This window comes from Rousettus aegyptiacus, unplaced genomic scaffold (genome assembly GCF_014176215.1).
Source record: "Rousettus aegyptiacus isolate mRouAeg1 unplaced genomic scaffold, mRouAeg1.p scaffold_m13_p_4, whole genome shotgun sequence".
Taxonomy (NCBI): domain Eukaryota; kingdom Metazoa; phylum Chordata; class Mammalia; order Chiroptera; family Pteropodidae; genus Rousettus; species Rousettus aegyptiacus.
The window spans coordinates 115,404,783-115,425,451 of record NW_023416307.1 but is presented as its reverse complement, the minus strand read 5'-3'; the positions used below and the strand labels follow the sequence as shown (position 1 = coordinate 115,425,451).

Here is a 20,669-nt window from a genome sequence, read left to right as displayed (position 1 = left end):
CTTAAGTCCACCTTTTTTCTTCTGAAGAAATACACTAAAATTTCAAAATAAGACAATAAGACACATGCTTTCCACTCTTGTACATATAAAGTAAAGTGCCAAAAAAAGCCAAACACTTTCAAAGGCATGTTTGCAGAAGAAATAAAGATAAAGAAGCCATAATGATAGCTTAATGGGTAAAGGATAAGAGTCACACTCGAATTCTGCCAAAAGCAGACCTGTAGAGGTTCAGACACGCATCTAAGAATCGGCTCTGTCTGCCAACATATCAAATGCTCAGTGCATACAATTGGCAAGAAGGCCAAAAGATCTGCCACTATGCCTGTCACTGTCACTGGTGAGGAAAGACAGACAAGTTTGCCAGATAGCTAAAACTGCAGAGGACCTTATCTCCAAACCAAAGCTAAGTGTTCTTCCCTAAGGAGAACTTACACTCTAAGGCCCAAGACATTTTGCCAACAATTCACTTGCTGAAACAACCTGAAATAATTTTCTTTGATTAACTATACCACAGAGGATTTAGGGATTTGGCAATACAGTATTATTTTGCTATGGCAAATACTGATGGCATCCTGTATTACAAATGGCTTTTCTCAAGATGGAAGCAAACTAGTTGTTGGACAACCACCATGCCTCATGACTAATAATTAACAGCTGTCCTGAGTAAGTCAGGCCACATAGGCAAGTTGCTGAAGAGTCAGGGAGTGTGAAAGGACATTTAATTACCTTTAAGTTTAATTCCATGAAAAATACCAAGACGTAAAAAAGAATACCCAAATTAAATGTTTCCTTTTCAAATGACAGCACTTTTCTTGTGAAAGTGTGAAAAATAAGGCTGACAATATTGAGAAATTTTAAAAAGCTGAGAAGTTAGAGTTTTCCATTTCTTTAGAGAGCCTGTGTGAACACCCAGCAGCGTGTTTTTATTTGACGTGATACTTCACTCTACTTCTCATATGGAGTGGTATATAGCATACACAAGAGCAAGAAAATCCAAATTAATTTGGAGCCTTTATAAAATCCCTGAGACTTCTAGAGATCCTGTGAAATGTCCCAAAAACAGAGCAAAGAATCACTCTTATGCACATGTTGTCTCTTCGATTCATTTATTATTTAGATCGGACCTACTTTTGAAAGGTTGAAGAGGCTGAAGATTTTCTCAGTATGATGCCAAGTAGAAAAGGGGTGTGATAACAGCTTTTTGGTAATGGTGTTCAGAGTTATAAAATTTCTAAGGTCAATACTGATAAAGATCCCTTACACCAGGAAACAAAAACAAGAAAATGGGCTTTGAACAAAATTTACTCTAGACACAAGGAACACCCTTCTGATTATAAAAATAAGAATGGAATAGATTACATAAACATAAGCCTGCCCTGGCAAGCGAAAAAGCAAATGCCTCTGCCTTGACAGATCATTTAAGACAAGAATAAGCAAGGTGGCACCACATCGATATCAAAAGGTTGGGAAAAAGAGAGAAGGGAAAGGCTTCCAGATGGGGGTAGGAACACAAACACAGAGGAAAAAGGGTATGGAACCAAAGACTGACTGATTTGGGGTTTCAACAGGAGATTGTAGGAGGTGGTAAACAGGCAGGTAAGGAAAAACGCCATATACCTATAAGCAAGGCTGGTAGATAGGATTCAATTACCTTAGCAGCTTACTCCTTACACATTGCTTAAAACACCACTGAACACTAATATGGTAGAGATAGAGCCTACTTTAAAAAATTTAAATTGTAAATATTTATTGAATATTGATTAAAAGACCCGAGCCACATAATTTTAAAATGCTATTCTGTAAACTCTTTGGTTTATTATTTAAAAATTTCCCACCCCTCTCTAAATTAAATCAAGTCTGAAAATATTTACCAGCAATTCTGCTTGCTGGTCCCTGTTAACATAAAAATTTCAGTATAGGATCCAGACACATGAAATGACCATTGAAGTTTTTTAGGGATTAAGAAAAGGAACCCAAGAATATCACAACTGATCATTCTTACTTATAAATTTTTTATTATTAAGTGATAAGTAAGTCCAAATAGAACAGCGACTCACACAAGAGTTTTCTGTTGTTAAGATATATTGCCATTATTGCCACATAGCACTCGCCACTCCCTATGGCAGAGCTTCCCCTAAGTAAGCACCACTCAAGTGATAATGGGTTAGCCAAAATGTTGGACTCATCCATCCCTCACTGGTGGTCTATTCACCCCAGTGTCCCACATGAATATTATCATTCTTATGCATCATAAGGGACAGCAAAGGGTGGGAAATATGGCTATTGGCTTCCATGGAGTTGAGTTCCAGTTTTCTGGGTTTCCTAAAATCAGCCAGATAGTCTAAGAAAAGGGGGAACTTCCTTCTTCTCCTTTCCCTACTTCTCTTCTACATATCTTTTGGTCAACTGACTAAAAGATCTTTCAAATCAGGGGTCTAAAGCAAATGACCAGTGGGATCAGTGAGACTGTGGTGGGCAGACCCACCCAGAGCTTTGGCTGACCATTAATAGCATTTGCAAGAATGCAGGTGCTGTGTGACCAGATGTTATGTGTAAAATATCCTAATTCCTAAATGCTGGCAGCACATGCTTATCGTGTGTCTTTAATAAAAAGAAACAGCTGAGCATGCCTGGAAGCAGTAACTTTGTAAGTAGCTCAGATCTGCCTGGATCCTCCAGGGTACTGAACCTCAAGAACTCAAGTCTGAAGGGTTTATTCTGCCTGCCTCACAGCGGCTTTGAATCTTCTTGGATTAGTAGTTTCTCTCTTTCAATTTTCACCTCACGATGAACTTCACTATGTAAATACAAGGTGAAAACCTATGCATATACATATTAAGAACACATTTCTGCCACTTAGCTACAAGTAACTGTTGGTGTCCTTTGTGATTCTCGAAAGAGAAAACATTAATCTAAAAAAAATAATGGTGCACACATGGTTAACTTTTAAAATCTTTACAATTAAGACAACACACACACACAAAAGAGAACTATTTTTTACCTGACACCACCACCTTAGGTGGAAAAATGCCTCAGTGAAGCATCATGAAAATTCTAAAATGTTTGTGGATTTACAAAGTTAACAAGAAGGTACCTGGTAGAGGCTCTACTAAAACACTAAGCAGGGTCTACAACATAAAGTAATACAGATTTTTGAAAGTTCTGACCCAACACTGTCACCAGGGGTCTAAGTCACTCTATGTTTTCATGGTGTTTTTACCTCTTCAATCTACAAATGTGGCAACAGCAAGGCTCTTTCCTTATCTTGGTCCAGAAGGCCAGACTAATGCAGTTGCCACAGATCCTTTCTCCTTCACTGATTACAGAATCATACCCACCACAGCAGTGCTGCTGCTGATGGTGGAAGACTGCCTTTCTTCAGGCTAAGTAGCATTGTGCTGAATTCAAAGATCACAAAGAACGAACTGTGGAACTTTAAAAAATTGTTTATAAATTCCTCTTTCAGTTTGGAGGTAGAACTCAGAGTTTTTGACTTGACAAATTATAAACTTCTCTTGCAAGGAAATATCCTGCACTGTGCTTTAAAGTCTGAAGATTCATGCCAAAGGCCAAAAGCCACCTACCACCTCTACTGTTGTGAGTCTTGCCCTTGAACAGAGAAAAGACAAGCAAAGACAAAAAAAAAAAAAAAAAAAAAAAAAGAGAGAGAGAGAGAGAGGGAGAGAGAAAGAAAAGAAAAAAAAGAAAGAGCACACACGCTACAGTGTTTCTTCAACTAAAACTTTCCAATTGGCAGCTGCATTTTCAACACTATGGAAATGAATCTCTCTGCTTTTTCTAGTGATCTAATTTTAATTCAAAATGCTCTACATCAAGAGACTGATGTCCGATATAAAGGAAAAGTTGTAAGTGAAGCAGAAACAAAGGGGTACTTCTCACAGGCTTTTGAAGGTAAGTTCTTAAAAATATTAAATAGCAATAGCATTTTTACTTTCAATTGTTCTTGCTATGGTAATTTTTTTTTTTTGTTAAGCAAGTCATGGAACAACATACTTTGTTCATTTTTCCAAAAATGCTTTTGAATTATAGAAAACATTTTGAAATATGACAAGTGGTGTTCAGTGGAAGACCTACACCTGGGAGGAGGAAACATGAAGAGTTGTCCTTGTCTCTCTGGTGGATTCGATTTTCACTATTACTAACCTAATCCTTCAAATTTACAACTGATAATTCACAAATCACACATCTTAATTAATTTTTACAATTAATTGACAGGGTTATTTTAGAAATAAATAGGCATAGCACTGGGATTAATATAGTAGCATATTTCATTAAGAATCTTGATCCTTACCAGAAAGGTAGAGTTCTGACACTAAAAGTTCTCACCCAATTTAATGACTTCTGTTTATAATTTTCTAAGAAAATATAATAGAACTTAAGGACTAAAAAACGTAAGTTCTCCAAAAGTATACAGGCTTTAATTGAAATGGCACGTAGCCCTTGGTAAAGTGCTTGGCAAATGACATATCCAATAAATATCACTGAATTAAGGTGTGCGTCTGAGTTAAATAATTATCTTGTTTGTTTAAAAACAAAAGTCGATACGGAAATAGTTTTTGCAAAAGAAAATCATTAAATGCCATAATTGATTTTGCAGAACTTAATGGTACCATAAACCTTTATCTTAATATCGTCTATTAACCAGGTTATAATGTTAAACTGTTTAGCTATAACAAAGAGAAAAACCAATTCGCTTGCTTTAATTTTTTTGTTGATTCAAACATCAAATTTGGGATTTAAAAAATTTACTCATACGCCACCTTATAAAATATTGAGGCATGTCATAATTAAGTTGTAAGTAAGCATATATATTAAAAACAGATTCCAGGTTATTATTTTCACTCAGAAAAGTATCCAAAGTAGAAATCAAAGGACCCTTGATACTGGTCTTGGGGAAAAGCACCTTCTAAGAGAAACATATTTAGTGAGGTATGTTGCTTATAGCAGGTGCTCATCAAATGTTTACTAAAGGAACAGTGAATAACAGAAGCATGACTTCCTCACTGAAGAAGTGGCCTGTAAAGATAAGTTTCCTGTGATAAAAACAGAAATATATAGGTCCTATATCTGCTTTTTCAGAAGCTGGTATCTATATGGAGAACTAACTGTCCTAGTACTATTTAATGAATAGAATCTTCCTGTCAGCATTTTTAGATATCATGGAAGAGATTTTAAACTAGTGACCCAATTACTTTATTGTTTGTGATTTTATTCGGATCTGTTTATTCATGGATATGTTGTTACATATGCTTTTCTAGGTCTGTCCATATAATCTACAATCTATATTACCTTTAGGCAAAAAGTTCTCCATAGTGGTTTCTAATTTTTTAAAAAATGTGTTCTCTACCTTTAGTTGCAATATACATATAATATATAATTCCTAATTTTGCCAATTACGCCTCTCGTCACTTTTTTTTTTGTTGGATCAATCACATTATAGGGGAGTTTTTTTTTTTTTAATTTTGTGGATTCACTCTATTGTTCTACTGCAACTTCTACTTCCTGCAATTAATTTCTACTCATCTGTATTTTCCTTCAACTTAACTCGGATTTCTCTTTTTTTCTCTAATTTCTTAGGTGACCTACATGTGGTAACTTTTATAAAATTCTGATATATACTTGGAAAAATTGCAAATTCTCAAATTTCTGGAGAAGGGTTCTTTAAATATGTCCATTAGATCAAACTTAATTGTATTGTTTAAATATTCCTCAATCTTACTGAACTGTCTGCTTTACCTGTCAAGTACTGAGGTGGCCTGTTAAAATCTCCCACTATAATTATGGATTTTTAAAATTTGGTATGTATTTCTGATATACACTAGGTATTTAGCAGTTTGGAATTGTTTAACTAAGTAATTTATTCCTTTTATCATTGTGTGGTAACTTTTACTCCAATGATGATTTTTTACTTTAGAATCTATGTCTGCTTAATAGCTACATCAGCATTGTTTGGTTGGTTAATAATTGCCTGATATATATCTCATTCTACCCCTTAACTTTCAATTTTTTCAGGTTTTTGAGTTTCAAGTTTTTTGAAAAAGGTATTATCGGTAAATTCTGTATCTTTACCTAATCTCAGAATCTGTCTTTTAACTGGCACATTTAGTTCACTTAAGTTCTAATTATTGATTTTATTTATTTATGCCAGTTTATTCTGGGCTTTCTATTTCCCATGGTTTCTATTCACTTTTTTTCCAATCCTGGTTTGTACTGGTTTAAAATTAAGATATCTTATTTTTGTTCTCCCTGAATCTTTTGAACACATAGCTTGATTTAAAAGACCATGGTTAATCAATTTATCTCATCTTTGTCTGGGTATGCTTTGGCTTTTATGTTATTTCTGTCTAACATTTTTGCTTCACCTTCTTAATACCTCTACTCAAACTAGTCATTTTATTGTTTTATACAGTCAATTCTTATTTTGATTTGCTTCCTTTTCTTTCCTCATTATTGTTTCTTAAATCCTATTTCCTATTTCTGTGCTCAATTTTCTAATTTCTAACTACAGCCTTTAAAACTGCACTATTAAATTTAAATTAAGTACAATTAAAAAGTCAGTTGCATCAGGCATATTTCAAATGCTCAATAACACATGCAGCTAGTGGCTACTGAGCAGTGCTGCTTCAGACACACGTATAGCAAGGGTCTGCTGGAGACAGAGAAAAAAATTCTATTTTTGTTGAGAAAAATCTTTATTCTACTGAATTACTGAATTGTTGGTTGTTTTTTCCTCAGTTTATTCCTTTGTCTTCCAAACTTGGTAGCTGCAACTAAATATGTTGTCAGCCTGTTTGGTGCTCTTTGTAAATAATCAATCTCCAGCAGCATTTGGTTGCTGTCTCATTGTCTCTGATCATTTACCATTAGTGTTCAGGTGTGTACTTATTTCTATTTACTATGCTTGAGGACTTAGGCTACTGCCTAAATCTGAGATTTATGTCTTTCATGGATTCTGGAAAATTCTTAGTCATAATCTCTTCAGATATTGTTTATCTCTAAAAATCTATTTTATCATTCCGAAATTCTTCTCTGCCATACATTAGGCTTTCCAATTCCATCCTGTAACATTTTCCAGTTCTTTTCCATTCTGGGATGCATTCTGGATATTTTCCTCAGATGTCTCTTCCAGTTTCCCAACACTCTTTCCAATTATTGAGTCCAGGTAGAGACTTTATTTCAACAATTAAAATTTTAACTTCTTATTTTTCATACCTACCTGTCATTTTATTTTATAATTTATACCTGAAATTAAAACTATTAAAATATGTGATCATTTCATGAACTAAAGTTTTTGGGAAAGGCTGGCTAATCTTTTTGTTGGTTGTAACCTACCTTTTATTGACTGTGAATTGCTTTCTTGTATATTTAGTAATTTTGGACCATGAAGCTTATCAATGAGATCCCTGGGCAATTTGGGTTAAGGATGTGTCCTTCCAAAAGTGTTCTGCATTTGCTTCTGCCAGGTGTTCTAGAGTACTGACCAGTTGAAGATTAATTTAGTTTTTTGGTCTGGGTAAGATATTATACCAAATGAATGGTTTAACTTGAACCCTAAATCTGAATGAGGGAAGGCTCATGGTTAAAATTTTTAGGGGAAACATTTGCCCTCTAATTCATAGCCTGGACTGAGCTAGATAAGCTTGCCTGTCATCTCTCCCTAGGTTGGTGGGCCAATATTTTTCTAATTTCATAATATGTAACTCATTAGGTGACCTGGCTGTATCCTGGTATATGTGTCTCCATTCCAACTGTGCACCTCACAAAGAATCAAGTTCTTTTCTCTTGATCTCATGTAATAATGGAGTCCATATATTAAGGAGAGCTCCCCATCCCCAAGAACTAGAAGCTGGCAGCAAGTGTCAACTCACAAGTTTTCCATGTTAGCATTCAGTTTTAACTTTAATGCTGGCCCATTGTAATGTCTGTTATTCCCTTTCTGGCTAAGCTATGCATTTCATATTTTATACAGCATTTCTAAATGTTTGTAGGAAGATTTTCTGTCACGATATCACTGGACAGAAGTTGAAGGGTATTTTCCTCAATGTGCTTATGCTATAGAGAAGTTCAGAGTCTAGAAAGATGGCTTTATAATCCAGTTAGTAAGCAAAAGTGATATTGGATGCTGTTTGCAAAAAACCCCAGAAAATCAGAAGATTGGTAGTACTGCATATTTTTACATAGCAAAAGAACTACGTTTTTTCAACTAATTGCAGATAAAATTAAAACTCTCCTCAATGCATTTTAGGAAGATTAAAACATCATTACATTAATATCATGTTTTAGCCAGGAGGGCGCTATGTGTTCTAGTATTCTGACAAAAATGAACACCACGCAGATGGGTACTAGACTTATCAGAGTGATCACTTTGTAAGTTATATAAATATCTAAACACTAGGTTGTACACCTGCAACAAATACTGTATATCAACTGTAACTGAAAAATAAAAAAAATATTTAAAAAAAATGAACTCTACAACAGAATTGCTTCTGTTGAGTTTCATAAATCTGTATCCTCTAAGATTTCTCATTTTAACATATATATTTTTTCAACTTGTCATATCTCAGGCTGTCTAATGATGGCTCCTACAATCTCTGAAAATAATATTGGTAAAGACAGAGTCCGTAGTTTGTCATGGTATTAGTTAGAAGGGATGGGAAGAAGCACACTGTAGGCTTTGGTTGTAAGAGAACCTGGGTAATATCAAAGTCCATATGACTAATAAGATCATTTGGCTTGAATCCAATATGGGGACATAGTCTATAATATTTTATATTTGTAAGTGCTTGACAAAAAACCTTCACATATATGATGCCCTTTTAAGACAAGTAGGTTAGGTCAGTGGTTTAAGTGATTTGTTTAAGGTTACGGTAGGTAAGATGGCAAAGCCTAGAAGTCTCGTCTGCAAACTAAGTTCCATGCCGAGAGTGTTACCATGGCAAAGTTGCCCTAAGAGACATCTTCTACCACCTTTGTCTCTAGAAATCATTTATAAATTTTAAAAAGGAATGACTAAATGGGAGGCATAAAAATTTCATCCAAAGTTTCCCAAGTGCTTGCTCAATTCTGGTGTGGCACAACAAAGGGGTCTGTTTAAGCACAGATTCGTGCTTTAGACTGCCACTATCCAATATGGTAGTCACTAGCCTCCTATGACTATTTAAACGCAAATTAACTAAATTAAATAAAAATAATTTCTTGGTTTCATCAGTCACATTTCAAATGCTCAACAGTCATATGTAGCTGGTGGACCATTTCCATCATCACAGAGATCTATTGGATAGCTGTGCTCTGAAATGTGGACTGATGAAACAATTTTATTATTGAAGTGGAGTAGAAAGAACATTGGCTCCGAAGTGCAACAGACCTAGATTTGAATTCTGCCTCTGTCACTTGTAACCTTTGTGACTTGAGCAATTTCTTAACTTCTCTGGGATTCTTGTTTCCTCATCTGTAAAGCAGGAATCAGAAATAAGGTGCTGGGAATATCACTTTTGCTTAGTAACTACAGAAACTGCAGTCTCCCTAACTCTCACTGCAGTCCTACTGGAGTCCTGTAGCTGCCAAAAGGCCCCTGCATAGTATATAAAAATATACTGTTTTTGAAAGATTCAAGAGAATCTTGGCTAGTGTCTTGAATCTTGGCTAGCATAAGCATTTTCTCTGTGGGACTTTACCTTTTCTTGCACAATGAACATTTTGTAGAAAAAGAAAAACAAAACAAAATAAATAATTTAGAACCAGAAAAACGTTATAGTTCAATTTTCTATTACATTAACTCTAAAAACTGATTTGAGCAAAAGAAGCTGGATGTGAAGGTGTAACTTGAATAAAATGGGTCAGGTGTCTTGGTGCTATTTCCCACAAGAAAATGACAAAAGAGCAGCTACTGAATCTGGTATAATTAACTATATATACAGACACTAATTAAGTTTTTATTTAAAGAACGAATCCCTGAGCAACTCAACAGCTTGCTGACCTGACAAGACTACTCTCCATTTTTAAGACGAGACAGACAAAACATACACTACTCAAGAGAGGTGTATTAACGGTTTCAGAATCACTTTATGCTGTCTTACTACTTCTCCCTGATACAGCTATTCCTTTAAATATTTTCTCCAAGTTCCTCTTCTAGGCTGTTTCCAATACACCCACAGCATTGCACTTGACCTTTTCAGACCTTTCTCTAGTCTGAAAACAAGCTGATGTACTCCTGAATTTCTAATTAGCAGTATCAGAAACTATAAGGCTCTTAGGAAGATGATTCAGAGCCCCCACTAACAGGGAACAGAAGGATCTGGTTGAGTGAGATTTGTTTAAGAGAACTATTGTGGAAATATCTCTAAATAAAATGCATTAGTGCACTTTCCTGCTCAAGATTCTAATTATGTGAATACATAATGCAATATATATATATATATATATATATATATATATATATATATATATATATGCACCTTACTGTTAAATGTAAGTCACATGAAACTTACTGGATTTTGTTAACCAACGTCACCATAAAAAAAATAAATAAAAAAAATGGTAAAAAAATATTCCAATTCGAATAACATACACTCCTGATGATTTACGGTCTTATCATTATGACAAATTAATCTATGTTACTATAGGAGGGTTAAAGTTATAGAATACTCACATTTTTATGCTGACCCCAGGTTACACTGAAGTTATTTGTTAAATTATCACAAAATAAAGCCTAATATTAGCATGTTTTCTTATAATTGGCCATTTCTTCCACAAATGAAATATGGAAATTTTTCCAGATAATTAAGGTTCTGATTAAATTTTGGTTAATTACAGTTCAATTGTATTTGTACTATGTTGCACTTTCAACTTTATAAGAACCTTCACTTGTGAAAGAAATACAGTATGTTTCACTTCAGGCCTATGCTCAATGGTAATTAAGTACATGGGCCTCTGATAATTTTCCTTGCTATTTTAATGATCGAATTTTTCTTAGAAGTAATAACGAGATTAAGTTTTCAGGTAGTAAAGAATAGACTTAATCCAATTGGTCTTAAAAAAAAATCAGGGGAGAGGGGGAAAAAATGACATAGATAGAGGCTCTGGTCATCCTTCTTGTGACCAAATCAAAGTTGTGACAGAAACAAGGAGCAAACAGCAAGGAAAATTGCCTGGAATCTAGATGAATAAACCCTACAACTAGGGAGAGAAATAAGAAATCACCCTGCAATGGGAGGAGGTAGGATGGGGAGAGGATGGAAGGCTGCCCAGTCTTGAGCGGCTGAGTGGGACAGAAGCTGCAACAGCAGTAGCCAGCACCGGCAGACGCCTCTTAAAGGGGCTGTGTCCGTGAGAGGACCTTTGTGGTGACGAACCTGCCTACTCAGAGCACTAGCACCACATTGGCTGTGCAGGGAGGATCAGGGACTTATAGGGGAACACTGACTTGTCAGAGGGAGAGCCAGAGGCGACACTTGTTCTGTACACAAGTGCCAGTAGTATCTATTGTTCCCTGTTGAGCCCTCCTCACTCCCTGGGTACAGACTCAGCGCCACCGAAGCTGAGATGTCATCAAACTAGATAACAGAGGTCGCTCTGCCCAGAGGATTCCCTGAAACTCCACCTCCACCAACTCACAGTCCCACTCAAGCCACATCCAGGTGTATCTTCGGTGAGTCAGGTGCCCCTTGCTGAGCAGTGCCTAGACTCATACTGGTGGCAGCTGGCCTCGGTTTCTGGCATGGCCTTTTGAGGCAACTATAAGCACAGCATCTGTGGACTGCTTGCTGAATCTTAACAGGTGGCCCTGGAGGGGCACAGGTTGGGGCTATAAATTTGGCCTGTAACTGAACCTCTCTCAGGACTATGCCACTAGACACCTACTTCACAAAGCTGCACTAATAAGACCAGGAGACTTAAGAGCTTCGTGTAGTTCATAGACACAGGCACAGAAAGGCAGCCAAAATGGGAAGACAAAGAAGCAGAAACCATGTAAGAAAACAGAACAGGGATCCAGAAATAATAGAGTAAAGCAATCTAACAGATGCAGAGTTCAAAACTGGTTAGAAAGATGCTCAATGAACTCAGAGGAAGCATAGATGAATTCAGTGAGAACTTTAAAAAAGAGATAAAAAACATCAAAATGGAAATGGAAATTATAAAAGGGAAAGAGTCAGAAATGAAGAACATATTGTCTGAAATGAAAAGTGTATTACATGGAATAAACAGTGAATAAAGAAGACCAAATGACCTATATAGAGGATGGGGAAGCCAAGGACACTCATTCAGAATGGCGAGAAAAAAGAAGCCAAGACTATAATAATTTAAGGAGCCTATGAGACACAATTAAATGTAAAAATATGTGTCATAGGGGTACCAAGAGGAAAATAAAAAGCTGAAGAGATAATGAAAAAATAATGATGGAAAACTTGCTTAACCTGGCGAAGGAAATAGACCTAAACCCCCAAGAAGCTCAGAGAGTCCCAAAATCCAGAAACTCAAAGAGGCCCACACCAAGACACATCATAATTAACATGCCAAAGGTTAAATACAAAGAGAGAATCTTAAAAGCAGCAAGAGAAAAGCAGTTAGTTACCTACAAGGGAGCACCCATAAGACTGTCAGCTGCTTTCTCAAAAGAAGCTATGCAGGACAGATGGGCTGGGCATAAAATATTCAACGTGATTAAAAACCCAGGATCTACGACCAAGAATACTTTATCCAACAAAGCTATCATTTAGAGTAGAAGGACAGATAAAGAGCTTCCCAGACAAAAATAAGCTAAAGGAATTTATCACCACCAAGCCAGTGTTACAGGAAATGTTGGAGGGACTTCTTTAAGAAGAAAAAACATGTATCAAATAAAAAGAGAATAAAGACTGGTAATGACTACATTCATATCAACAAGTGTCTAAAATGGAAAAGAATTAAGTGCTTCAACGAAAAGATAGAGTGGTTGAATGGATAAGAAAACAAGACCCCCACATATGCTGCCGACAAGAGACTCACTTCAGATTAAAAGACACACACAGACTAAAAGGAAAGGGATGTAAAAAGATATTGTCTTGATGGACCTAGAAGGTATTGCGCTGAATGGAGTGGGTCAGAAAGAGAAAGACAAATATTGCATGATTTCACATACATGTGGAATCTAAAGAACAAAATAAACAACAACAAAAGTGGAAATACACTCATACAGAGAATATTTTGAGGGCTACTAGATGGGAGGAAAGTTGGGGGAGATGGCAAAAAAAGGCAAAGAGATTAAGAGGTACAAATGGATAGTCGCAGAATAGACATGGAAATGTAGAGTGTAGCATGGGGAAGATGGTTAATAATGTTGCAGTAAATATGTAAGGGGGAAGAGGGGTACTAGATTTAGTGGGGTGATCATTCTGTGAGTTATGTGGATCTCTGATTGCTATGCTATACAACTGAAACTGATATATTATTGTATGCCAACTATAATTGAAAAAATCTCATTGAATTGTACAATGTAAATACAAGCAACTAATTGTCTATTATACTTCAATAAAGCTGGGGAAAAATTAATAAACAAAACAAAACAATTCCTTTGTAGAATTTCCCTTTTAATAGAATATTCAGCACAAACAGCCATCTGAAATAATTCTATTGTTAACATCAATTTAAACAAATCCATCTGAACTTATAAGTATTAAAAAACATGTCCAGTATGCTTTTCCAGTATATCCACAGAAATTAAAATCTCAAAGCAGTAATTATCTGGACAAATAGTTTACTGAAAAGTCAAGAGATAGACTGCATTTCACTCTGATACTTAAAAGTGAGATAGGGAGAAGAATTTGGGGTTTCTAGCTACAAAACAGACCTTACCATTTCTCATTCAGGGAATTAAAGGATGCATAATTTCTAGTAGCTTTTTATACTTTATATTGAAGACATTACCCCAATACCAGTTACCTCCCAGTCAAGTGAACTTCAAACACACTAACTTTTACTTTTTAAGTTAGAAGCAACATTTCTCTCCTTAGCTGATAATTACCATATAATCTTCTGTCCTCACTTGTACCTTCATTACCCTTATTGAAATACAGGAAACAAGTATTGCATACTTTTTAGTGCATTACACCTTGAAAAGGCTACTCGTGTTTTGCTGACTACATTCAACCATTCTTATAGTCTGTAAAATGCCTGAAAGGATCCTGGAGTATGCAGCAGAAAAAAGTGTTATAATCCTTTCTCCACTCACTTCTGAGTCTCAGCTGACTTAACTCCCTGCTTACCCCACATAGGTTATTGTACCATTAATATTAAAGTACAAGATCTCTTGGCCCAGTGTTTGTACCTAGCAGACACTGCACTAAATAAACCAACTGTAAAATATTACGAGAGAAAAGATAGTACTTTGTGGATAAAATATTGGTGTCTGTCCCCATTCTACCTCTTTCAAACTAAGTTCTGTTGCTCATGGTCATGGGCAGCCAATAATTAAATGTCACAAGAAAAACAAAAGGTGAAACTTACCTTCATAAAACAACAAGAATATAATGTAATGCTACTGTATGGAATAGCATAGTTAATTAAAATAATATATACGTTATTGTATATAAAAGTGTTTAAATTTGAGAAGCTCAATTTAAAAGATTTGATCTTACTAAGACTCATTTATAATTATGGGAGTATACACCAAAATTTTTCTGTAACTCAAAACTCCAAAAATAATGTGCTGATAGAAACTAAAGTCATTCAATTTTAATTGGAAAAATATGTACTGTAATGAAACAAATATACTCACAGCTTGCATTTCTATACAGAAGAAATGGTTCATGGAGCTGAAATTCCAAATCTTTATTCACTGGTTCAACCAGATTGTGCATATTCAATCGATTCACAATGGTAAAACCATGGTAAGGTGAAGCTGACCTTAGATTTAATAGAAAAAGAATGAATATATTACTTCAACACAATTAACATTTAAAACTATAAACAAAAAATTTAAGTCAGATCATAATCCTCCTCCTCTTGAAGTTTCCTCAGAGTAAAAGTCAAAGTCCTTATTAAGGTCACAAGGCCACAGGTGATGTGCACCCCCCAGCCCCCTGACTTCATCTCCTATGCCTTTTCCCTTGCTCCTCTTGGCTCCAACCACACTTAGCATCTTAACGTTCTCTCTACAGGTATGCCTCCACCTAAAGACTACTTGGCAAGCATCTAGTTATCTTATCTCCCATAAGCCTTTGTTCAAAAACATCACTTTCTCAATGAGCCCTACCTGAGACCTACCGACCTTTTTCAATGCTCCCAACCTGATCCCAAACTCAATAACTCTAATCCTCTTCTTTTTCCATAACTTATAATTTATTCATTTGCATTTAAAAATGTTTATTAAAGATTGAAAATTCTTCCAACATAAAGAAAAGGTGACCAGACCCACTGTATGATTAAATTCTGACTTGAAGATTGAAGATTTAAAGATGCAACCACTTGTATTTCTTGCTATAAAAGAAACCAAAAGGAGCATAATTTAAAAGATATGCTATGGCAGCAGTTATTAGTTTTTTAGGTCAAATAATCAATGAGCCCAACCCCATGTGAGAGCGGGCGTCTCACTGAAAAGTGTGGCTGAATATGAGGCAGTGAGACCAGCATAAATTACTGCCCTTTGAGAACTGATGTGGTCGCAACTCTTACCATTTTTTATACTCCTTCTCCACTAGAATGTAAGCCCCATGCAAATAGGATTTTTGTCTCCCCCCCCACCAGATGTACCCCCAAGATAGACACACATATACTTAACAAACATCTGCCCAATAAAAATATCATTTTAAATATGGTACAGGATTGGTTATAATGACTGTCAGCCATTACAATAATGATTTTTCTTGCACCAAATAGGTCTTTCCATAGGTCTCTTGATTTAGATAGAAAATGCCTCAAATCCTACAATAAGAAATGCCCTTGATTCCCACATTAGAGTGATTTAGTACATGATCCTTTCGATATCCTTCGCATGTAATACTTTTTTTTTTTTTTTTTTTTTTTTGCATTTTTATAAGAAGTTGAGCCGAGAATGATGACATATGCTGGGGAGCAATATCTCAAATGCTCCCCTGTAACACTTTCTAGTTTCTCATTCATTTCCTTGTATATGTGGGAGAGATTTTAGAATCCTGTTCTACAGATTAGGAAACAAGCTCAGAATGATTCAGGCCTGTGCCCAAAGTCACACAAATAACATAACCAACATTTAGCTTTAGGTTTTCTGACTCCAGATCCAGGCTTCTTCTAAGCTAAGGTGTCTGCAAAATGATATTCTGACATGCTGGTATACCTTTATCTAAGGTACATAAAATGTTTTTACATTTCCCAAATAGTTTCTTTGGTCTCCTTTTACTAGAATCATTATCCTGTAGGCCTCTGTGAACTATATTGTCAAGTCATTCGTTATACTAAATTCTACATTTTCTATAATTAGTGAATCTGTACTATACTCTTATAATAAGGCTAGGGACATACTTTCCAACTATTACAGATACCAAAGTTCTAACAACAGTTGAAGTCTCTAGAGATTTGTATTGGTAATGAATAATGAAAGAAGTGAAGGGTAAAGGCCTTTTCCTCCCAAAATTTGGAGAATATTTGAGAAATTTTTGATAATTACCATGAACAGAGAAAGGCAATCTTAAAAGATACCTCACAATACAAAAAAAAAAAAGAAAAGAAAAGGAAAGGAAAAGAACCAGATGTCAGTAATATTTCCTGCTGATTCTCTAAGCTTTAGAAACCAAGGAAAGGAGTGTGCCCCAGTCAGAGCAAAACCTAAGAGGGATCCAGGAAAACGAGGAACTCCATGGCTATCAGATCCTGTTAGTTGCCTAGTGGCCACAAAACTTACAATTTGAAAACCAATTACATTTTAAAATAGTAATTCTCAGAAAAAGTTGAAAATAAAAAATGTTCAATTATGACTAATCCAGGCTTTCTAAAGGACTCTCAAACTAAAAATACACATTACTGAAGATAACCCAGAACTTTTGCGGAGGGGGTAGGAAAGAGGACAGAACCAGTCATAGAAGATAACCTCTCTTTTAGTAACCACTCACTGAACAGCAGGACTGACCTTTTAATTACATTATTTTATGGAGCTAGTCCATGTATTATATTTTTTCTCAACTATGCATCTTTTTTTTTTATATGGAGGAGGGGAAGGCATCTGTTTTAGACTCATGTCTAATGTCTTCTATTCTGAGATGGTTTTGCTGGGTTCCTAAATAAGTTCTAGTTCTGTTTACTCTGAATCATAGGAAGGATTGAAGACCAGATAACTTGGTTAGAATCTCACAGCTAGGATGAATAACTGAAAAATGAAGCAGAAAGTTTCCAAAGACAAATGTATAATAGAGTTGAACCACTCATATGATATTGTTCACCATTATATTAAAAAAAAGTCATAAAAAAAAAGCTTACCTTCGATATACAAACAAGGTCCCTTCTATATCTGTCTTCTCCTATAATAGACAATGAGTCAATTAGTTTTTTCCCCTAGAATCCAACCCCAAATAGTCCCAAAGGAGAATACTTCATGTTTAAAATCAAATTATTTACATGAGGATGTAAAGTACTGCAGAGGGAATATATATAGTCAATAATATTGTAATAATTATGTATGGTGCCAGGTGCGTACTAGACTTACTAGGGGGATCAATTTGTAAATTACATAAATGTCTAACCACTATGCTATACACCTGAAATAACTATAAATATTGAATATTAACTGTAATTGAAAAAAAGAAAAGAAAAAAAAGACCAGTAGCTCAATGCCATGTTTCAAAACAAAACAAAAAGATCAACTTTTAAAATTAATCACTTTTGAACAGGTCAAGTAAGTCTCACTCCACAAACTACATTTACCAGTTTCTTCTGTATACTTTTTATGCTATTGATACGAATTAATGTATATGCAATGCTCAGTTCAATCCAGCAACATGCCATTTATCTGCAGCATCTTTCTTTTTTAAATTTTAAAGAAGAAAATCCTAGAATTAGCTTTCACTTTTTAAAGATAAAATGTTTTAGCCAAATTTCTTTTAAAGGAAAGGCCCTATATACAGCAATTTCTTCACTTTTAAAGTTTATCAATGTTAGTAGGGGGGAAAAAGGAATTTCTATGGGATACTTTGTTTCCAAATTGGGGGATTTTGGTATACTTTCATGAATAGCAAATGTGGTTAGTTAAGAATTACAGTCAAACACAATTTGTTATTTGTAGAACTTTATTGAAGAATTGTGAATATGAATACTAAAACTATACTCTGCCTTAATGTAATTATTGTAGGTCTTACAAATAATTTTTTTTTTTTTGCTTAAAGTGAAATGTTTTAAGAAAGTACAAACTCACACCATCTTTCATTTGCTGTGATAGTGTATTTAGGTCTTAAACGTAGTTACAAAATTTTAAAAAACCAATCATATTAGTCTGCAGTCACAGTCTAGATAGGACCTAAATATTTTAATGTAATAAAATGTTAGTCATATCAAGTTGAACTTGTTGGGATAAAAAAATATATATGTTTTTAAATTCATCATCTTGATATAGTATAGTGTTAGTATAGTAGTATAGTCTTAGCTTATATATCATCATGGAACTTTTCCTTCCCAAGGATTCAGAGGCTTTTTCTTGACTTCCAAATATTAAGTTAAGTATAAAAAATTGGTAATCAATTGTATCACAGTGAAAGAAAACTTGGCAAACAGGACACTGCAAAGTCACAACTCACTACAAGATAACAAAGAGAGAAAAGATTTTGGTTATACTCTATGTGCCATAATCCAAATGAACAATGACAGACTATTTTTTAATTCAGGTTATTATAGGTTTATTTCATATCTAAAGCAAGAATTAAAATTCCAAAATAGTGAAAGTATGTGAAAAATTAGAAAAGCTTGTTAGTCAATAAGTTCCTGCCCCAAGTCTTCAACATTGTCTGCAATCTATATTTCACAAATTTATATGTAGACCAAGAAAAGAGAAATTTTTCAGAACAATTCAAGTTAAGGCAATGTCTAAAACAGCTGCACTCAAAATCTGTAATATTGTTTTTTGTGGCTTCCCATACCCCCTCCTCTTCCAGGAGGTGGAAAAATAAAAACCAAGATGATTTTGACAACTGCCTGCATCTGAATTAACTTTATAAATGCTGAATGATTTTCATAAAATTATTGTTTAAATATAACCTATATCTGTAAGGACATACTATGATGATCATCTTTCAGAATTTTGTTAGTATAAGGATTTCATTTCTTACTGAAATGTGAATATAGTAATTTATGAATTTAATCCATCAGACATTTATGGATTATTTTCTAAGTGCAAACCCTTTAGCTGAATGAGTTAAGAAGGGTCAATAACGGGAAACTACGTTGTTTAAACAACGAAGGAAGTTTCAAACAGAGGCCAACAAGTCAGTCAGTGAACAGATTAAATGTAACTTTTTGGACCCCTTCAAGTGCAATAAAGCCAAAAAGTATTTAGTCTAATGGGAGCATTTAGAGGTGAAACTACCAGCAGCATTGTTTAGAACGAGAAACATTTAGAGTCTCTTTTCCAAAGGTTTCAAGGGAATCCAATTAACATGGAACCCCTTTTCTTCCTACATGCTTAGAAATCTTATCCAAAACTCAGGAAATACAGCGTAGTCTGATAGAAGCCAGACCTCCTGTCTTTCAAGAATTGAAACTAATTGGATTTCAAGCTTTAAATCCAAATGCCCTCTGCGAAGGGGGCTCTTATTTATGTGTCTGTTCAGGGTAGGGGAGAGAAAAGGCGTTTACTTTATAGATTATATACATGTAACTTATTTAATAATCCCCAAACCCTCACTCTTTCAGGCATCTTTCTGACCTCACCAGTCTAATATCCTCTAACACTTCTGCAAAGAAGGCAGGTCGCCCACAAGCCCGGACCCGACCCCAAAGGACTGATCCTTCTCCAGTCCTCCCCTCCATCGGCTTTTCATCCAGATGTCTTGGGTCTACTTCTCTCGTCCTTCTCTCCCTATCCCCGGGCCTTCAACACCCTTTAGGCTCCGGCGAGGCTCTCGTCCAGTCTCTGGCCTCATCTCCGCCGCCCTGGACACCAGCATCGCCCCCGCCCAGAGCTGTCCGCGTAGTCCCTTTAAGAGGCAGTCGCCGGGCGGGCGACTTCAATGTTCTGGCAGCACTCACCCATTGGTTGGCCTTGGGGCAGAAGGTGTAGAGGGCGACCTGGCCCGTGAGGTCTGCGATGCTGGTGATGTAGGGATCATGCTGCTTCAGGGCCGCTAAGCTCATCTCCTGCCCTGCTCGACTCAGCGACTCCATCTTGGTTTCCGGAGCCGAGCCCCTCCGGCAGGGGCGGAGTCGAGGACCGGAAGGTGCCATGGAAACAAAGCTCCCCCAGTGCGTCAGCGCCCTCAACTTCCGCCTCTCAGCTTGGCCTTGTGGCTGGCGGTACGGTAGCTATTTATGTTCTACTGCACCCACGGCCCGAGCACCGGCTTCCGGTGTCGTTTGGTTCCAGGGGCCCAAAGATCTGGCTGGGCACCGCCGCGCGGCAAAGCTGGCGGGTGGTGAGGGTGCTTGGGTTCCAGGCGTTTCTGTTCCGCAAACTAAACTGTCCCGACGCCGAGATCAAGGCTGCCTGTGAGCTTTCT

The 20,669-nt window shown here is 36.0% G+C and overlaps 1 protein-coding gene across 1 annotated transcript in view; it reads right to left on the bottom strand.

Moving 5' to 3' along the window:
• The window catches only part of DCP1A (decapping mRNA 1A), a 51,425-nt gene extending 31,001 nt beyond the window's left edge, over positions 1–20,424 (bottom strand). The window contains exons 1-3 of the mRNA XM_016156358.2: positions 20,203–20,424; positions 17,446–17,486; positions 14,774–14,901 (exon numbers count right to left, since the gene is read on the bottom strand). Of these exons, the coding sequence (XP_016011844.1) occupies positions 14,774–14,901; positions 17,446–17,486; positions 20,203–20,397 (364 nt within the window). The 5' untranslated portion in view covers positions 20,398–20,424. The remainder of the gene's footprint in view (positions 1–14,773; positions 14,902–17,445; positions 17,487–20,202) is intronic.
• Between the last annotated feature and the right edge of the window lie 245 nt (positions 20,425–20,669).